General features: G+C 48.7%; 1 protein-coding gene across 4 annotated transcripts in view; it reads left to right on the forward strand.

Moving 5' to 3' along the window:
• Positions 1–17,028, forward strand: part of LOC129869371 (DENN domain-containing protein 1B-like) — a 316,391-nt gene that overhangs the window by 288,384 nt on the left and 10,979 nt on the right. For all 4 annotated transcript variants that reach the window (XM_055943720.1, XM_055943716.1, XM_055943717.1 and 1 more), the window contains 2 exons: positions 815–859; positions 1,632–1,718. In XM_055943720.1, the coding sequence (XP_055799695.1) occupies positions 815–859; positions 1,632–1,718 (132 nt within the window). The remainder of the gene's footprint in view (positions 1–814; positions 860–1,631; positions 1,719–17,028) is intronic.

Genomic DNA, 17,028 nt, shown 5'->3' on the forward strand with positions numbered 1-17,028 from the left:
CCCGGAATTGAACCAGGATCTATAGTGACTGCCTTAGACAACTGCGCCACTCGGGAGCCCATAATTGGACAGACATGTATTTGGCCCATTTCGGGTCCTAACCCTAAGATGTGTATTAAGTCATACAGGTTCTCACTTTGAATATCTGAAAGGTAGAGTACTGGGATGGTGTTAGCTGGTAGATTGTGTGTATTTGTGCTTGTGATGCCCTTTCCTTAGTGCAGTGTTGTATAGTTGACTTTCATGTCCAGCCTAGAATGCTTTGATGTCCAGTTGGGTAGGCTTTCATGATGGGTAGGCTTTCATGATGGGTAGGCTTTCATGATGGGTAGGCTTTCTTGTCCAGCTGGATAGGCTTTCATGTCCAGCTGGGTAGGCTTTCATGATGGGTAGACTTTCGTGTCCAGCTTAGAAGACTTTCGTGTCCAGATGAGAAGACTTTCGTGTCCAGCTGAGAAGACTTTCGTGTCCAGCTGAGAAGACTTTCGTGTCCAGCTGAGAAGACTTTCGTGTCCAGCTGAGAAGACTTTCGTGTCCAGCTGAGAAGACTTTCGTGTCCAGCTGAGAAGTCTTTCGTGTCCAGCTGAGAAGTCTTTCGTGTCCAGCTGAGAAGTCTTTCGTGTCCAGCTGAGAAGTCTTTTGTGTCCAGCTGAGAAGTCTTTTGTGTCCAGCTGAGAAGTCTTTTGTGTCCAGCTGAGAAGACTTTCGTGTCCAGCTTCAGTCTTTGTCTTTTGCCCAGGGAATGTTACACCAGACCAGTGTCGAATATTAGTGGAGCCTGTGTTTATTTCTAATGCCTGTTTTTCTCCTACAGGCCAAGAGTCATGCCAAGAGGGGCATTCGCAGGCTCAAACAAAGGGTGAGCTATATGAATTCACACCTCTCCAGGGCTTACATACACACATTTAAAATTCAAATCAAACTTTATTTGTCACAAGTGCTTTACTGTGAAATGCTTACTTACAAGCCCTTAACCTACAGTGCAGTTCAAGATGCGTGCATGTCACAAATGTGGATACACACACACACACACACACACACACACACACACACACACACACACACACACACACACACACACACACACACACACACACACACACACACACACACACACACACACACACACACACACACACGGTTGGTTATGGAGTTTGTGCTCACTCAGAGATGAGTTTTGTTCAGAAGTGTACATGTTTACCCAGCGTCCCTCTGGCTATAGCCTGTCATGTCATCCAGCCACAGCCCTAACCCATATTTCATCAATGAGCCGCTGATTCCTTCAAAGCTAATGTTATAAGATTAATGTCTCCATAAGCCTGATGGCTTTGGTTTGAACTGAGTGTCAGAGAGAGGCTGAGGAGAGGGGAGCTGGATGGCCAACAGGTTCTCTCCAGGCTGTATGTTTCTGTGTACACATTAGGTTAAAAATGAAACAGATTTGACCTGAACACACTCAAAATACACATGTATTACTGACTGTTATAGGATCTTTTACATACAATGTGACACTCACTTGAATAATTTATCTATCTCGCTCTCTCTCTCTCTTTCTTTCTTTCTCTCTGTCTTTCTATCGCTCTCTCTCCCCCTTCTCTCTTTCTTTCTCTCCCTCTTTCTCTCTCTCTCAGGAAGAGGAGGAGGGTAGGCCGATCTGTTCAGGGTCTCCCACCAGCACCAAGAGTCTTTCACCACGGAGAATGGAGAAGAAGAGACAGGTTGGTCACACACACACACACACACACACACACACACACACACACACACACACACACACACACACACACACACACACACACACACACACACACACACACACACACACACACGCACACTAACACACACGCACACTAACACACACGCACACTAACACACACTAACACACACTACAGAGCCTTCAGAAACTATTCACACCCCTTGACTTTTTCCACATTTTGTTGTTATAGTCTGAATTCAAAATGGATTAAATGTGTATTTTTTTGTCACAGGCCTACAGGCATACAATACCCCATAATGTCAAAATGGACATGTTTTTTTTTATTTATTTTTTTACTAATTAATCAAAAATGAAAAGATGAAATGTCTTGAGTCTAAGTATTCAAACCCTTTGTTGTGGCAAGACTAAAAAAGTTAACGAGTAAACATGTGCTTAACAAGTCACATAATAAGTTGCATGGACTCTGTGCAATAATAGTGTTTAACATGACTTTTTTGAATGACGACCTCATCTCTGTACCTCACACATACAATGATCTGTAAGGTCCCTCAGTTGAGCAGATTCAACCACAAAGACCAGGGAGGCTTTCCAATGCCTCGCAAAGAAGGGCACCTATTGGTAGATGGATGGTGTATCAATACACCCAGTCACTACAGAGATTTCACCATGAGGCCAATGGTGACTTTAAAACAGTTAGAGTTTAATGGCTGTGGTAGGAGAAAACTGAGGATGGATCAACAACATTGTAGTTACTCCACAATACTAACCTAAATTAGAGTGAAAAGAAGGAAGCCTGTACAGACAAAAATATTCCAAAACATGCATCCTGTTTGCCACAAGGCTTTAAAGTAATACTGCAAAAAATGTAGCAAAGCAATTAACACTTTGTATTGAGGACAAGAAGTTATGTTTGGGGAAAATCCAATACAACGTCACTAAGTACCACTCTTCATATTTTCAAGCATGGTGGTGGCTGCATCATGTTATGGGTATTGTTAAGGACTGAGGAGTTTTTCACAATAAAAAAAAGAATAGTGTGCAAATGTTGTACAATCCAAGTGTGGAAAGCTCTTAGAGACTTACCCTGAAAGACTCACAGCTGTAATCTCTGGCAAAGGTGCTTCTACAAAGTATTGACTCAGGGGCGTGAATATTTATGTAAAGGAGATATTTCTATATTTCACCTTCAATAAATGTGTCTAAGAACATGTTTTCACTTTGTCTTTATGGGGTATTGTATCGACATGGGGGAAAGAAAAAAATATGTGGAAAATGTATGAATACTTTCTGAAGGAACTGTATGTCTCCGTTACCCTCCCTCTCTCTCTCTCTCTCTCTCTGTCCTCTTCCCACCCCTCTCTCTCTCTCTCTCTGTCCTCTTCCCACCTCTCTCTCTCTCTCTCTCTCTCTGTCCTCTTCCCATCCCTCTCTCTCTCTCTCTCTCTCTGTCCTCTTCCCACCTCTCTCTCTCTCTCTCTCTCTGTCCTCTTCCCATCCCTCTCTCTCTCTCTCTCTCTCTGTCCTCTTCCCACCTCTCTCTCTCTCTCTCTCTCTGTCCTCTTCCCATCCCTCTCTCCCTCTCTCTCTCTGTCCTCTTCCCACCCCTCTCTCTCTCTCTCTCTCTCTCTGTCCTCTTCCCATCCCTCTCTCTCTCTCTCTCTCTCTGTCCTCTTCCCACCTCTCTCTCTCTCTCTCTCTCTGTCCTCTTCCCATCCCTCTCTCTCTCTCTCTCTCTCTCTCTGTCCTCTTCCCATCCCTCTCTCTCTCTCTCTCTCTGTCCTCTTCCCACCCCTCTCTCTCTCTCTCTCTCTCTGTCCTCTTCCCACCCCTCTCTCTCTCTCTCTCTCTCTGTCCTCTTCCCATCCCTCTCTCTCTCTCTCTCTCTGTCCTCTTCCCACCCCTCTCTCTCTCTCTCTCTCTGTCCTCTTCCCACCCCCCCCCTCTCTCTCTCTCTGTCTCTCTCTGTCTCTCTCTCTCTCTCTCTCTCTCTCTCTCTCTGTCTCTGTCTCTGTCTGTCTCTCTCTCTCTGTCTCTCTCTGTCTCTCTCTGTCTCTCTCTCTCTCTCTCTCTCTCTCTCTCTCTCTCTCTCTCTCTCTCTCTCTGTCTCTGTCTCTGTCTGTCTCTCTCTCTCTGTCTCTCTCTGTCTCTCTCTCTCTCTCTTCTTCCTTTTCGTAGTTTGTCAATGTGCCAGATCATCAGTAGTGATTTTCTAGTGTGTAACATCAGCAGTAGTAGCAGTCTATACAACGCTTGTTAGTTTGCTCTGTATCTCCGTGTACAGTATGGACAGACATTCAACACAACAGCTCCTCTGCTAGTCAGCACTTACTCAGGAGAATCTCCTTGTGGCATCATTAAAAAACTGCCATGTTTTCTATTATGTGCAAGCTGGCACATCCAAGTCCATGCACCCCCCCCCCCCCCCCCCCCCACCTCTCTCTTGGTCTCTCTCATTCTCTCTCTCTGTCTCTATCTCTGTCTCTCTCTCACTCTCTGTCTCTCTCTCATTCTGTCTCTCAATTCAATTCAAGGGTATCTCTCTCTCTCGCTCTCTGTCTCTCTCTCTCTCGCTCTCTCTCTCTCTCGCTCTCTCTCTCTCGCTCTCTCTCTCTGTCTCGCTCTCTCTGTCTCGCTCTCTCTGTCTCGCTCTCTCTGTCTCGCTCTCTCTGTCTCGCTCTCTCTGTCTCGCTCTCTCTGTCTCGCTCTCTCTGTCTCGCTCTCTCTGTCTCGCTCTCTCTGTCTCGCTCTCTCTGTCTCGCTCTCTCTGTCTCGCTCTCTCTCTCTCTCTCTCACTCACTGTCTCTCAATTCAATTCAAGGGTATCTCTCTCTCTGTCTCGCTCTCTCTCTCTCTCTCTCTCTCTCTGTCTCTCTCTCTCTGTCTCGCTGTCTCTCCTCGCTCTCACTGTCTCTCTCTCCCTTTCTCTTTCTACAAAGCTCCTGCTAGATGTAGTTTGCATGGTGATTGCTTGGTTGTCGGCGCAATATGTGATAGTGGGTCCTTTATGTCCCACCTATACACACACAAATGCACACACACAAATACACGCATGCACACACACAGACAAACACACACAGCACATGTTTTACTGTCCTTGTGTGGACCTAAAAATTCCATTAAAAATTCTAAACCTAACCCTAAACCCCTAACCTTAACCCCTGACCCTAATTATTTGTTTTACTATTCTTTTGGGGACTTTTGGGGATTTCCAGTACCAAAAAGGATAGTAATACAAGACCACACACACACACACACACACACACACACACACACACACACACACACACACACACACACACACACACACCTCCCTCCTTGCTCTGAGCTCTGTCACAGTAACGGGACCCCAGGGACTGCTGGTGCAGGCACACACAGGATGGCATGTCCCAGAGCACTGGTTTCTCTGTGGTGTGTGTGTGTGTGTGTGTGTGAGGCAGGTCTTCAGATCAATTGTTCAATCAAACTCATACCCCAGACCCAACCCTCATCCCCTGTAACCTTCAATGTAGACAGATGGAGCCCCATTGGCTATCTCTCTTTTCCTGTGACCTGCATCTAACCCAGATCCATACTCTACCCTATCCCCTGTACCCAACCCATACATTCATCCCTAACAATATACAATACCTTTACCTCAACACCAAACCCCATCTCTACCCTATCCCCTGTACCCAACCCATACATTCATCCCTAACAATATGCAATACCTTTACCTCAACACCAAACCCCATCTCTACCCTATCCCCTGTTCCCAACCCATACATTCATCCCTAACAATATACAATACTTTTACCTCAACACCAAACCCCATCTCTACCCTATCCCCTGTACCTGGCCCAATGGAGCCCCTTGGCCAGGGCTACCACTCCTCTTCTCTCCTCCTCCATTTAAAAAATAAAATAAAAATATTTTTAAATTATATACCTCTTTCCTCCCTAATTTCGTGGTTTCCAAATGGTAGTTACAGTCTTGTCTCATCGCTGCGACTCCCGTACAGATTCGGGAGAGGTGAAGGTCGAGAGCCGTGCGTTCTCCGAAACACGACCCAACCAAGCCGCACTGTCTGTCTGCGACCGAGCCTGGACTGGAACCAGGATCTCTAGCAGAACAGCTTAGCACTGCGATGCAGAGCCTTAGACCACTGAGACAGAGCCTGGACTGGAACCAGGATCTCTAGCAGAACAGCTTAGCACTGCGATGCAGAGCCTTAGACCACTGAGACAGAGCCTGGACTGGAACCAGGATCTCTAGCAGAACAGCTTAGCACTGCGATGCAGAGCCTTAGACCACTGAGACAGAGCCTGGACTGGAACCAGGATCTCTAGCAGAACAGCTTAGCACTGCGATGCAGAGCCTTAGACCACTGAGACAGAGCCTGGACTGGAACCAGGATCTCTAGCAGAACAGCTTAGCACTGCGATGCAGAGCCTTAGACCACTGAGACAGAGCCTGGACTGGAACCAGGATCTCTAGCAGAACAGCTTAGCACTGCGATGCAGAGCCTTAGACCACTGAGACAGAGCCTGGACTGGAACCAGGATCTCTAGCAGAACAGCTTAGCACTGCGATGCAGAGCCTTAGACCACTGAGACAGAGCCTGGACTGGAACCAGGATCTCTAGCAGAACAGCTTAGCACTGCGATGCAGAGCCTTAGACCACTGAGACAGAGCCTGGACTGGAACCAGGATCTCTAGCAGAACAGCTTAGCACTGCGATGCAGAGCCTTAGACCACTGAGACAGAGCCTGGACTGGAATCAGGATCTCTAGCAGAACAGCTTAGCACTGCGATGCAGAGCCTTAGACCACTGAGACAGAGCCTGGACTGGAATCAGGATCTCTAGCAGAACAGCTTAGCACTGCGATGCAGAGCCTTAGACCACTGAGACAGAGCCTGGACTGGAACCAGGATCTCTAGCAGAACAGCTTAGCACTGCGATGCAGAGCCTTAGACCACTGAGACCGAGCCTGGACTGGAACCAGGATCTCTAGCAGAACAGCTTAGCACTGCGATGCAGAGCCTTAGACCACTGAGACAGAGCCTGGACTGGAACCAGGATCTCTAGCAGAACAGCTTAGCACTGCGATGCAGAGCCTTAGACCACTGTGTCATTGGGGAGGCCTTTCTCCTCTTCTCTCCTCTCTCCCTCTTTGCATATTAACGAGACAGAACAGACCATTCATCTGCTGTATAATTCATACACACTTTGCACACACCTTGCGTCAGGGACCCAATACACACACACACCACACACCACACCACACACCACACACACACACACACACACACACACACACACACACACACACACACACACACACACACACACACACACACACACACACCTCATGGTCAGCTCTCTGAGTGATACAAACATCTGAACCTCTCATACCTTTAATCACCATGCTGTTTAACAACATTCTTTATTTCTGTCCTCTAATTCATTACTGATCTGGTTCATCGTGTAACTGTAGTGTAACTGTAGTGTAACTAGTATAACTGTAGTATAACTAGTGTAACTGTAGTGTAACTAGTGTAACTGTAGTGTAACTGTAGTGTAACTAGTATAACTGTAGTGTAACTAGTATAACTAGTGTAACTAGTGTAACTAGTGTAACTGTAGTGTAACTGTAGTGTAACTGTAGTGTAACTGTAGTGTAACTGTAGTGTAACTGTAGTGTAACTAGTGTAACTGTAGTGTAACTGTAGTGTAACTGTAGTGTAACTCTAGTGTAACTGTAGTGTAACTGTAGTGTAACTGTAGTGTAACTCTAGTGTAACTGTAGTATAACTAGTGTAACTAGTGTAACTGTAGTGTAACTAGTATAACTGTAGTGTAACTGTAGTGTGACTGTAGTGTAACTACTATAACTGTAGTGTAACTGTAGTGTAACTGTAGTGTAACTGTAGTGTAACTGTAGTGTAACTAGTGTAACTGTAGTGTAACTAGTGTAACTGTAGTGTAACTAGTGTAACTGTAGTGTAACTAGTGTAACTGTAGTGTAACTAGTGTAACTGTAGTGTAACTAGTGTAACTGTAGTGTAACTGTAGTGTAACTAGTATAACTGTAGTGTAACTGTAGTGTAACTAGTATAACTGTAGTGTAACTAGTGTAACTAGTATAACTGTAGTGTAACTGTAGTGTAACTAGTGTAACTGTAGTATAACTAGTGTAACTAGTGTAACTGTAGTGTAACTGTAGTGTAACTGTAGTGTAACTAGTGTAACTGTAGTGTAACTAGTGTAACTGTAGTGTAACTAGTGTAACTGTAGTGTAACTAGTTTAACTGTAGTGTGACTGTAGTGTAACTAGTGTAACTGTAGTGTAACTGTAGTGTAACTGTAGTGTAACTGTAGTGTAACTAGTGTAACTGTAGTGTAACTGTAGTGTAACTGTAGTGTAACTGTAGTGTAACTAGTGTAACTGTAGTGTAACTAGTGTAACTGTAGTGTAACTAGTGTAACTGTAGTGTAACTGTAGTGTAACTGTAGTGTAACTGTAGTGTAACTAGTGTAACTGTAGTGTAACTAGTGTAACTGTAGTGTAACTAGTGTAACTGTAGTGTAACTAGTATAACTGTAGTGTAACTGTAGTGTAACTGTAGTGTAACTGTAGTGTAACTGTAGTGTGACTGTAGTGTAACTACTATAACTGTAGTGTAACTACTATAACTGTAGTGTAACTGTAGTGTAACTAGTGTAACTGTAGTGTAACTAGTGTAACTGTAGTGTAACTGTAGTGTAACTGTAGTGTAACTGTAGTGTAACTAGTGTAACTGTAGTGTAACTAGTGTAACTGTAGTGTAACTAGTGTAACTGTAGTGTAACTAGTGTAACTGTAGTGTAACTAGTGTAACTGTAGTGTAACTGTAGTGTAACTGTAGTGTAACTGTAGTGTAACTGTAGTGTGACTGTAGTGTGACTGTAGTGTAACTACTGTAACTGTAGTGTAACTGTAGTGTAACTGTAGTGTAACTAGTGTAACTGTAGTGTAACTAGTGTAACTGTAGTGTAACTGTAGTGTAACTGTAGTGTAACTGTAGTGTAACTGTAGTGTAACTGTAGTGTAACTGTAGTGTAACTAGTGTAACTAGTATAACTGTAGTGTAACTAGTATAACTGTAGTATAACTGTAGTGTAACTGTAGTGTAACTAGTGTAACTGTAGTGTAACTGTAGTGTAACTGTAGTGTAACTGTAGTGTAACTGTAGTGTAACTAGTGTAACTGTAGTGTAACTAGTGTAACTGTAGTGTAACTAGTGTAACTGTAGTGTAACTAGTGTAACTGTAGTGTAACTAGTGTAACTGTAGTGTAACTGTAGTATAACTGTAGTGTAACTAGTGTAACTAGTGTAACTGTAGTGTAACTGTAGTGTAACTAGTGTAACTGTAGTGTAACTAGTGTAACTAGTGTAACTGTAGTGTAACTAGTGTAACTGTAGTGTAACTAGTGTAACTGTAGTGTAACTAGTGTAACTGTAGTGTAACTAGTGTAACTAGTGTAACTAGTGTAACTGTAGTGTAACTAGTGTAACTGTAGTGTAACTGTAGTGTAACTGTAGTGTAACTAGTGTAACTGTAGTGTAACTAGTGTAACTGTAGTGTAACTAGTGTAACTGTAGTGTAACTAGTGTAACTGTAGTGTAACTAGTGTAACTGTAGTGTAACTAGTATAACTGTAGTGTAACTAGTATAACTGTAGTGTAACTAGTGTAACTAGTGTAACTAGTGTAACTGTAGTGTAACTAGTGTAACTGTAGTGTAACTAGTGTAACTGTAGTGTAACTAGTGTAACTGTAGTGTAACTGTAGTGTAACTAGTGTAACTGTAGTGTAACTAGTATAACTGTAGTGTAACTAGTGTATCTGTAGTGTAAATATTATAACTAGTGTAACTGTAGTGTAACTAGTGTAACTAGTATAACTGTAGTGTAACTAGTATAACTGTAGTGTAACTAGTATAACTGTAGTGTAACTAGTATAACTGTAGTGTAACTGTAGTGTAACTGTAGTGTGTAACTGTAGTGTAACTGTAGTGTGTAACTGTAGTGTAACTAGTGTAACTGTAGTGTAACTAGTGTAACTGTAGTGTAACTGTACGTACGCCTCACACATCCCCCCCCACACACACATATGTACGCCTCACACATCCCCCCCCCACACACACGTACGCCTCGCCCCCCCCCCCCCCCCCCCCCCCCCCACACACACACACACACACACACACGCACGTGTGTGAGGCGTACGTGTGTGGGGGGGGGGGGGAGGATGTGTGAGGCGTACGCGTGTGTGGCGGGGGATGTGTGAGGCGTACGTGTGTGTGTGTGGCGGGGGATGTGTGAGGCGTACGTGTGTGTGTGTGTGGGGGGGATGTGTGAGGCGTACGTGTGTGTGTGTGGGGGGATATGTGAGGCGTACGTATGTGTGTGTGGGGGGGGGATGTGTGAGGCGTATGTGTGTGTGTGGGGGGAAGGGGGAGGCGTATGTGTGTGTGGGTGGGGGGGGATGTGTGAGGCGTAAGTGTGTGTGGGGGAGGGGGGGGGTGGTGTGTGAGGCGTACGTATGTGTGTGGGTGGGGGGGGGATGTGTGAGGCGTATGTGTGTGTGGGGTGGGGGGGGGTGTGTGCGGCGCACGTATGTGTGTGGGGGGGGGATGTGTGAGGCGTACGCATGTGTGTGGGGGGGGGGGGGGGTGTGTGCTGGCGCACGTAAGTGTGGGGGGGGGGGATGTGTGAGGCGTACGCATGTTGTGTGGGGGGGGGGGGTGTGTGAGGCGTACGCATGTGTGTGTGGGGGGGGGGGGGTGTGAGGCGTACGTGTGTGTGGGGGGGGGGGGTGTGTGAGGCGTACGTGTGTGTGTGTGGGGGGAGGGTGTGAGGCGTACATATGTGTGTGTGGGGGGGATGTGTGAGGCGTACGTGTGTGTGTGGGGGGGGGGGGATGTGTGAGGCGTACGTGTGTGTGTGGGGGGGGGGGTGTGAGGCGTACGTGTGTGTGTGGGGGGGGGGGGGGGATGTGTGAGGCGTACGTGTGTGTGTGTGGGGGGGGGGGATGTGTGAGGCGTACGTGTGTGTGTGGGGGGGGGGGGGGGGGTGGTGAGGCGTACGTGTGTGTGTGGGGGGGGGGGGGGGGGATGTGTGATGCGTACATATGTGTGTGTGGGGGGGGATGTGTGAGGCGTACGTGTGTGTGTGGGGGGGGAAGGGTGTGAGGCGTACGTATGTGTGTGGGGGGGGGTGTGTGAGGCGTACGTAGTGTGTGGGGGGGGGATGTGTGAGGCGTACGTGTGTGTGGGGGGGGATGTGTGAGGCGTACGTATGTGTGTGGGGAGGGAGGATGTGAGGCGTACGTGTGTATGTGGGGGATGTGTGAGGCGTACGTATGTGTGTGGGGGGGGGATGTGTGAGGCGTACGTGTGTGTGTGGGGGTGGGTGAGGCGTACATATGTGTGTGTGGGGGGGATGTGTGAGGCGTACGTGTGTGTGTGGGGGGGGGGATGTGTGAGGCGTACGTATGTGTGTGTGTGTGGGGGGGGGGGGGGGGGGGGGGGGGGGGGGGGCGTGAGGCGTACGTGTGTGTGTGGGGGGGGTGTATGTGTTTTAGCAGCAGTACGTTAGCTGTGAGAGAGAGTGAGACGGTGATATGTGTAGTGACAGCAGGCTTGTGGTAGGAGTGATGGTGACTCTACCTCTACCATACACTGAAGAGATGACAGCATGACAGACTTTGTTTCTGTGTGTGTGTTTGTGTGTTTGTTGACCAGCATAAGATAGCTTCTGTGTGTGTCTGTGTGTGTGTTGAATGCAGAGTGTTTGACTGGTGTGGACAGTTCGTTTTTCTGCTTCTGTGCTAATGGGGAGAAACTGCACACATCTGTATGGTGATCATGTGGAGATTGGAGCCTGTCGGTGTGTGTGTGTGTGTTATTTGTAGTCTCTGGCCTGTGAGATTTTTGGCTGAATCTAAACTACCGCCTGCTGGTGTCTTTGAAGTACTGCATACATCCACTGACACGCCTGGTGATTTTATAGGAACGCTTCATTTTTTTGCTAAATGTGCACAATCCTTTTCTTTTAGCCGGTTTGTTAAAAAGCGTGCGCTTTCAGAGGCAGCCAGTTGGACAGACAGGCAGCCAGTTGGACAGACAGGCAGCCAGTTGGACAGACAGGCAGCCAGTTGGACAGACAGGCAGCCAGTTGGACAGACAGGCAGCCAGTTGGACAGACAGGCAGCCAGTTGGACAGACAGGCAGCCAGTTGGACAGACAGGCAGCCAGTTGGACAGACAGGCAGCCAGTTGGACAGACAGGCAGCCAGTTGGACACAGGCAGCCAGTTGGACACAGGCAGCCAGTTGGACAGACAGGCAGCCAGTTGGACAGACAGGCAACCAGTTGGACAGGCAGGCAACCAGTTGGACAGGCAGGCAGGCAGTTGAACAGGCAGGCAGGCAGGCAGACAGACAGTCGGACAGGCAGACAGACAGTCGGACAGGCAGGCAGCCAGTTGAACAAACAGGCAGCCCGTTGGACAGACAGGCGGCCCGTTGGACAGACAGGCGGCCCGTTGGACAGGCAGGCGGCCCGTTGGACAGGCAGGCGGCCCGTTGGACAGGCAGGCGGCCCGTTGGACAGGCAGGCGGCCGGTTGGACAGGCAGGCGGCCGGTTGGACAGGCAGGCGGCCGGTTGGACAGGCAGGCGGCCGGTTGGACAGGCAGGCGGCCGGTTGGACAGGCAGGCGGCCGGTTGGACAGGCAGGCGGCCGGTTGGACAGGCAGGCGGCGGCCGGTTGGACAGGCAGGCGGCCGGTTGGACAGGCAGGCGGCCGGTTGGACAGGCAGGCGGACGGTTGGACAGGCAGGCGGACGGTTGGACAGGCAGGCAGACGGTTGGACAGGCAGGCAGACGGTTGGACAGGCAGGCAGGCAGACGGTTGGGCAGGCAGGCAGGCAGGCAGACGGTTGGACAGGCAGGCAGGCAGGCAGACGGTTGGACAGGCAGGCAGGCAGGCAGACGGTTGGACAGGCAGGCAGGCAGGCAGACGGTTGGACAGGCAGGCAGGCAGGCAGACGGTTGGACAGGCAGGCAGGCAGGCAGACGGTTGGACAGGCAGGCAGGCAGGCAGACGGTTGGACAGGCAGGCAGGCAGGCAGACGGTTGGACAGGCAGGCAGGCAGGCAGACGGTTGGACAGGCAGGCAGGCAGGCAGACGGTTGGACAGGCAGGCAGGCAGGCAGACGGTTGGACAGGCAGGCAGGCAGGCAGACGGTTGGACAGGCAGGCAGGCAGGCAGACGGTTGGACAGGCAGGCAGGCAGGCAGACGGTTGGACAGGCAGGCAGGCAGACAGTTGGACAGGCAGGCAGACAGTTGGACAGGCAGGCAGTTGGACAGACAGGCAGGCAGACAGGCAGTAGTGTAACTGTAGTTGTATGTCTAATAAAAAGACAGACTTGGCCATGCGTCTCCATCCTTCTCTCTCGTTCTATCTCCCCTCCCCCCTCTGTATCTCTCTCTCTCTCTCTCTCTCTCTCTCTCTCTCTCTCTCTGTATCTCTCTCTCTCTCTCTCTCTCTCCCCCTCCGCCCTCTCTCTCTCCCCCTCCGCCCTCTCTCTCTCACCCTCCGCCCTCTCTCTCTCCCCCTCCGCCCTCTCTCTCTCGCTCTCTCTTTCTCTCCCCCTTCTCTCTCTCTCTCCCCCGCCCCTCTCTCTCTCCCCCGCCCCTCTCTCTCTCGCTCTCTCCCCCTCCCCTCTGTCTCTCGCTCCAGTTCTCTCCCCATCCTCTCTCTCGCTCTCTCCCCATCTCTTTCTCCCCCTCTCTCTCTCTCCGCTCTCTCCCCCCCTCTCTCTCTCCGCTCTCTCCCCATCTCTTTCTCCCCCTCTCTCTCTCGCTCTCTTTCTCTCTCTCCGCTCTCTCCCCATCTCTTTCTCCCCCTCTCTCTCTCTCGCTCTCTTTCTCTCCCCTCTCCCCCTCCCCTGCTCTCTCCCCCGCTCTCTCTCTCTTTTTCTCCCCCCCTCGCTCGCTCTCCCGCTCTCTCTTTCTCTCCCCCTCTCTCTCGCCCTCTTTCTCGCCCCCTTCACTCCCTTCTTTCTCTCCCCCTCCCCCTCTCTCTTTCCCCCCTCACCTCTCTCTTGCTCTCTCCCTCTCTCTTGCTCTCTCTCCCCTCTCTTGCTCTCTCTCCCCTCTCTTTCTCACTCCAGTTCTCTCCACCTCTACCCCCCTCTCTCACTCTCTCTTTCTCCCACTCTCCCCCTCACTCTCTCGCTTTCACTTTCTCTCCCTCTCTTTCTCACCCTCTTTCTCTACCCCCCTCTCTCTCTTTCTCTCCCACTCCCCCGCTCTCTCTTTCTCTCTCCCCCTCCCCCCTCTCACTCTCTCTTTCTCTCTCTCCCCTCTCTTTCTCGCTCCAGTTCTTTCCCACACTTCCCCCCCTCTCTGACTCTCTCCCTCTTTCTCTCTCTCCCCCTCCCCCCTCTCGCTCTCCCCCTCCCCACCTCTCTCTCGCTCACTCTTTTTCTCCCCCTCTCGCTCTTTCTCCCCCCCTCTCTCTCGCTCACTCTTTTTCTCCCCCTCTCGCTCTTTCCCCCCCCTCTCCCTCTCTCTCTCCTTTTCCCCTCTCTTTCTCTCGCTATAAGGTTTGTGTGCATGTTCCAGGCATATCTCACGTGGTGTGCCAAGCTGTGAGATCAGTGGCCACTCAGAAACACCATATGAAATGTATAATGTAGAGATGGTAGTTAATGTCGCCGGCGCTCCGTCGTTGGCCGCAGTGCACAGCCGCATGCTCGCCGCTTCACATAATTAGTCAAGCAGACCGAGGAAAGAGAGAGAAAGTTTATTTCTTCAAATATTTCTATCTGAATTGGACGGTGATTACTATTTTCCTCTCATAACTAGAGGAGTGAAATCTAGATTTATTGTATGGTACATGAAGGTTTCATAGAGTCACTGGCATGAGCTCTCCTCTATATAGATTTGATATCTTGGCTCATTCCGTTTGGAAAGCATGACACTTTTCCTTGTTAGAGGATTACTGAGCAGTATTCGCCATATTGAATATACAGGTTTTTATTTCACCAGAATTGTACTTCAATAAATTATTTTAAGTATAAAGATGGCTGTCAACTTACTGTACATTTAAATGATTTTATTGCCACAGAATATGTGTAGCTGCGTAGGTATTGACAATGACTAGAATAACTCACCATTGTGTATATCGCATCAGTGAACATTATTCAGACAAATATTCACAGATAGTAAGAAGGTCCGTTGTCATGCCAGCAGAGGTGACCCTGCAGAGTAGAGGTGACCCTGCAGAGTAGCTATTGAACCACATCTCATAACAGTGAGCTTAGTGATTTAGTGTGCGTTTAAACAAACAAAATGGGGTTTTCCCCCCCTCTGTCCTTCAAACTGGGGCTTTTGGACAGATTTCGTGAAATAGTCTGGACATTTTTATTTTCAGTATTAGACATAATTTGCTGCATCTTTTCCTGGTGCTGCTCTCTCTCTCTCCCTCTCTCTCTCCCTCTCTCTCTCCCTCTCTCTCTCTCTCTCCCTCTCTCTCTCCCTCTCTCTCTCCCTCTTTGTCTCCCTCTCTGTCTCTCCTTCTCTCTCTCTGTCTCTCCTTTTCTCTCTCTGTCTCTCCTTCTCTCTCTATGTCTCTCCTTCTCTCTCTCTCTCCTTCTCTCTCCCCCTCTCTCATTCTCTCTCCCCTTCTCTCTCTGTCTCTCCTCTCTTATCTCTCGCTGTCTCTCCTTCTTTCTCTCTGTCTCTCCTTCTCTCTCTCCCTCTCTCGCTCCTTCTTTCTCTCCTTCTCTCTCTCTCCTTCTCTCTCTCTCTCCCTCCCTCTCTGTCTCTTCTTCTCTCTCTCCCTTTCTATGTCTCCTTCTCTCTCTCCCTCTCTGTCTCTCCTTCTCTCTCTCCCTCTGTCTCATTCTCTCTCCATCTCTGTCTCATTCTCTCTCCATCTCTGTCTCTCCCTTCTCTCTCTCCCTCCCTCTCTGTCGCTTCTTCTTTCTCTCTCCTTCTCACTCTCCCTCTCTTTCCTTCTCACCCTCTCCCTCTCTCTCCTTCTCTCTCTCCCTCTCCTTCTCTCTCTCCCTCTCTCTGTCTCTCCTTCTCTCTTCAACTGCAGCCGAGTCACCTGTAATGAGAGAAAGAGGTATAGAAGAGGGAGAGAGAGATGCAGACTGAGAGGGTGAGATGGAGACCGATAGAACAAGAAAGAGGAGAGAGTGACTTCCAGTTTTCTCTCTGTCTGTCAGGAGAAGCATGGTTATCTCTGGGTTAGCTTGGCTGGAATGTTTCTCCAATAGCCATTCTACTTCCACTGTAATCAACACCACTGGATGACTTGTATGTTATATCAGTTATGTGTGTTTCATAAGTAGAAAGTGTGTATTCATCCAGGTTACTTTTGTTTGCAGATGTCTTTCTGTTTTCTGTATCGTTTGTCCTTCCTATAAGATGGGTTGAGGTGGGTATGGATATGAGATGGGTTGACAGTATTTAGGTAGGGGTTGGGAATTTAGCATGGATAGAATTATGATCATAGGAAAGGGAGGGCTGATTGAGGTGGGTATGGTTATGAGATGGGTTGAGGTGGGTATAAGATGGGTTGAGGAGGGTATAAGATGGGTTGAGGTGGGTATGGATATGAGATGGGTTGAGGTGGGTATGGATATGAGATGGGTTGAGGTGGGTATGGTTATGAGATGGGTTGAGGTGGGTATGGATATGAGATGGGTTGAGGTTGGTATCAGATGAGTTGAGGTGGGTATGGATATGAGATGGGTTGAGGTGGGTATAAGATGGGTTGAGGTGGGTATGATTATGAGATGGGTTGAGGTGGGTATGGATATGAGATGGGTTGAGGTGGGTATAAGATGGGTTGAGGTGGGTATGGATATGAGATGGGTTGAGGTGGGTATAAGATGGGTTGAGGTGGGTATGGATATGAGATGGGTTGAGGTGGGTATGGATATGAGATGGGTTGAGGTGGGTATGGATATGAGATGGGTTGAGGTGGGTATGGATATGAGATGGGTTGAGGTGGGTATGGATATGAGATGGGTTGAGGTGGGTATAAGATGGGTTGAGGTGGGTATGGTTATGAGATGGGTTGAGGTGGGTATGGTTGGTTCCCCTTGTTTTAATAGACACCTAGACACACTGAGAGGGCCCGCTTCCCTAAACACGCCCCAGTGCTCAAATAAACAGGCTAAAAAGCAGCAAGAACCATGACGTGTGTGTGTGTGTGTGTGTGTGTGTGTGTGTGTGTGTGTGTGTGTGTGTGTGTGTGTGTGTGTGTG

This window comes from Salvelinus fontinalis, chromosome 14 (assembly GCF_029448725.1).
Source record: "Salvelinus fontinalis isolate EN_2023a chromosome 14, ASM2944872v1, whole genome shotgun sequence".
NCBI lineage: Eukaryota > Metazoa > Chordata > Actinopteri > Salmoniformes > Salmonidae > Salvelinus > Salvelinus fontinalis.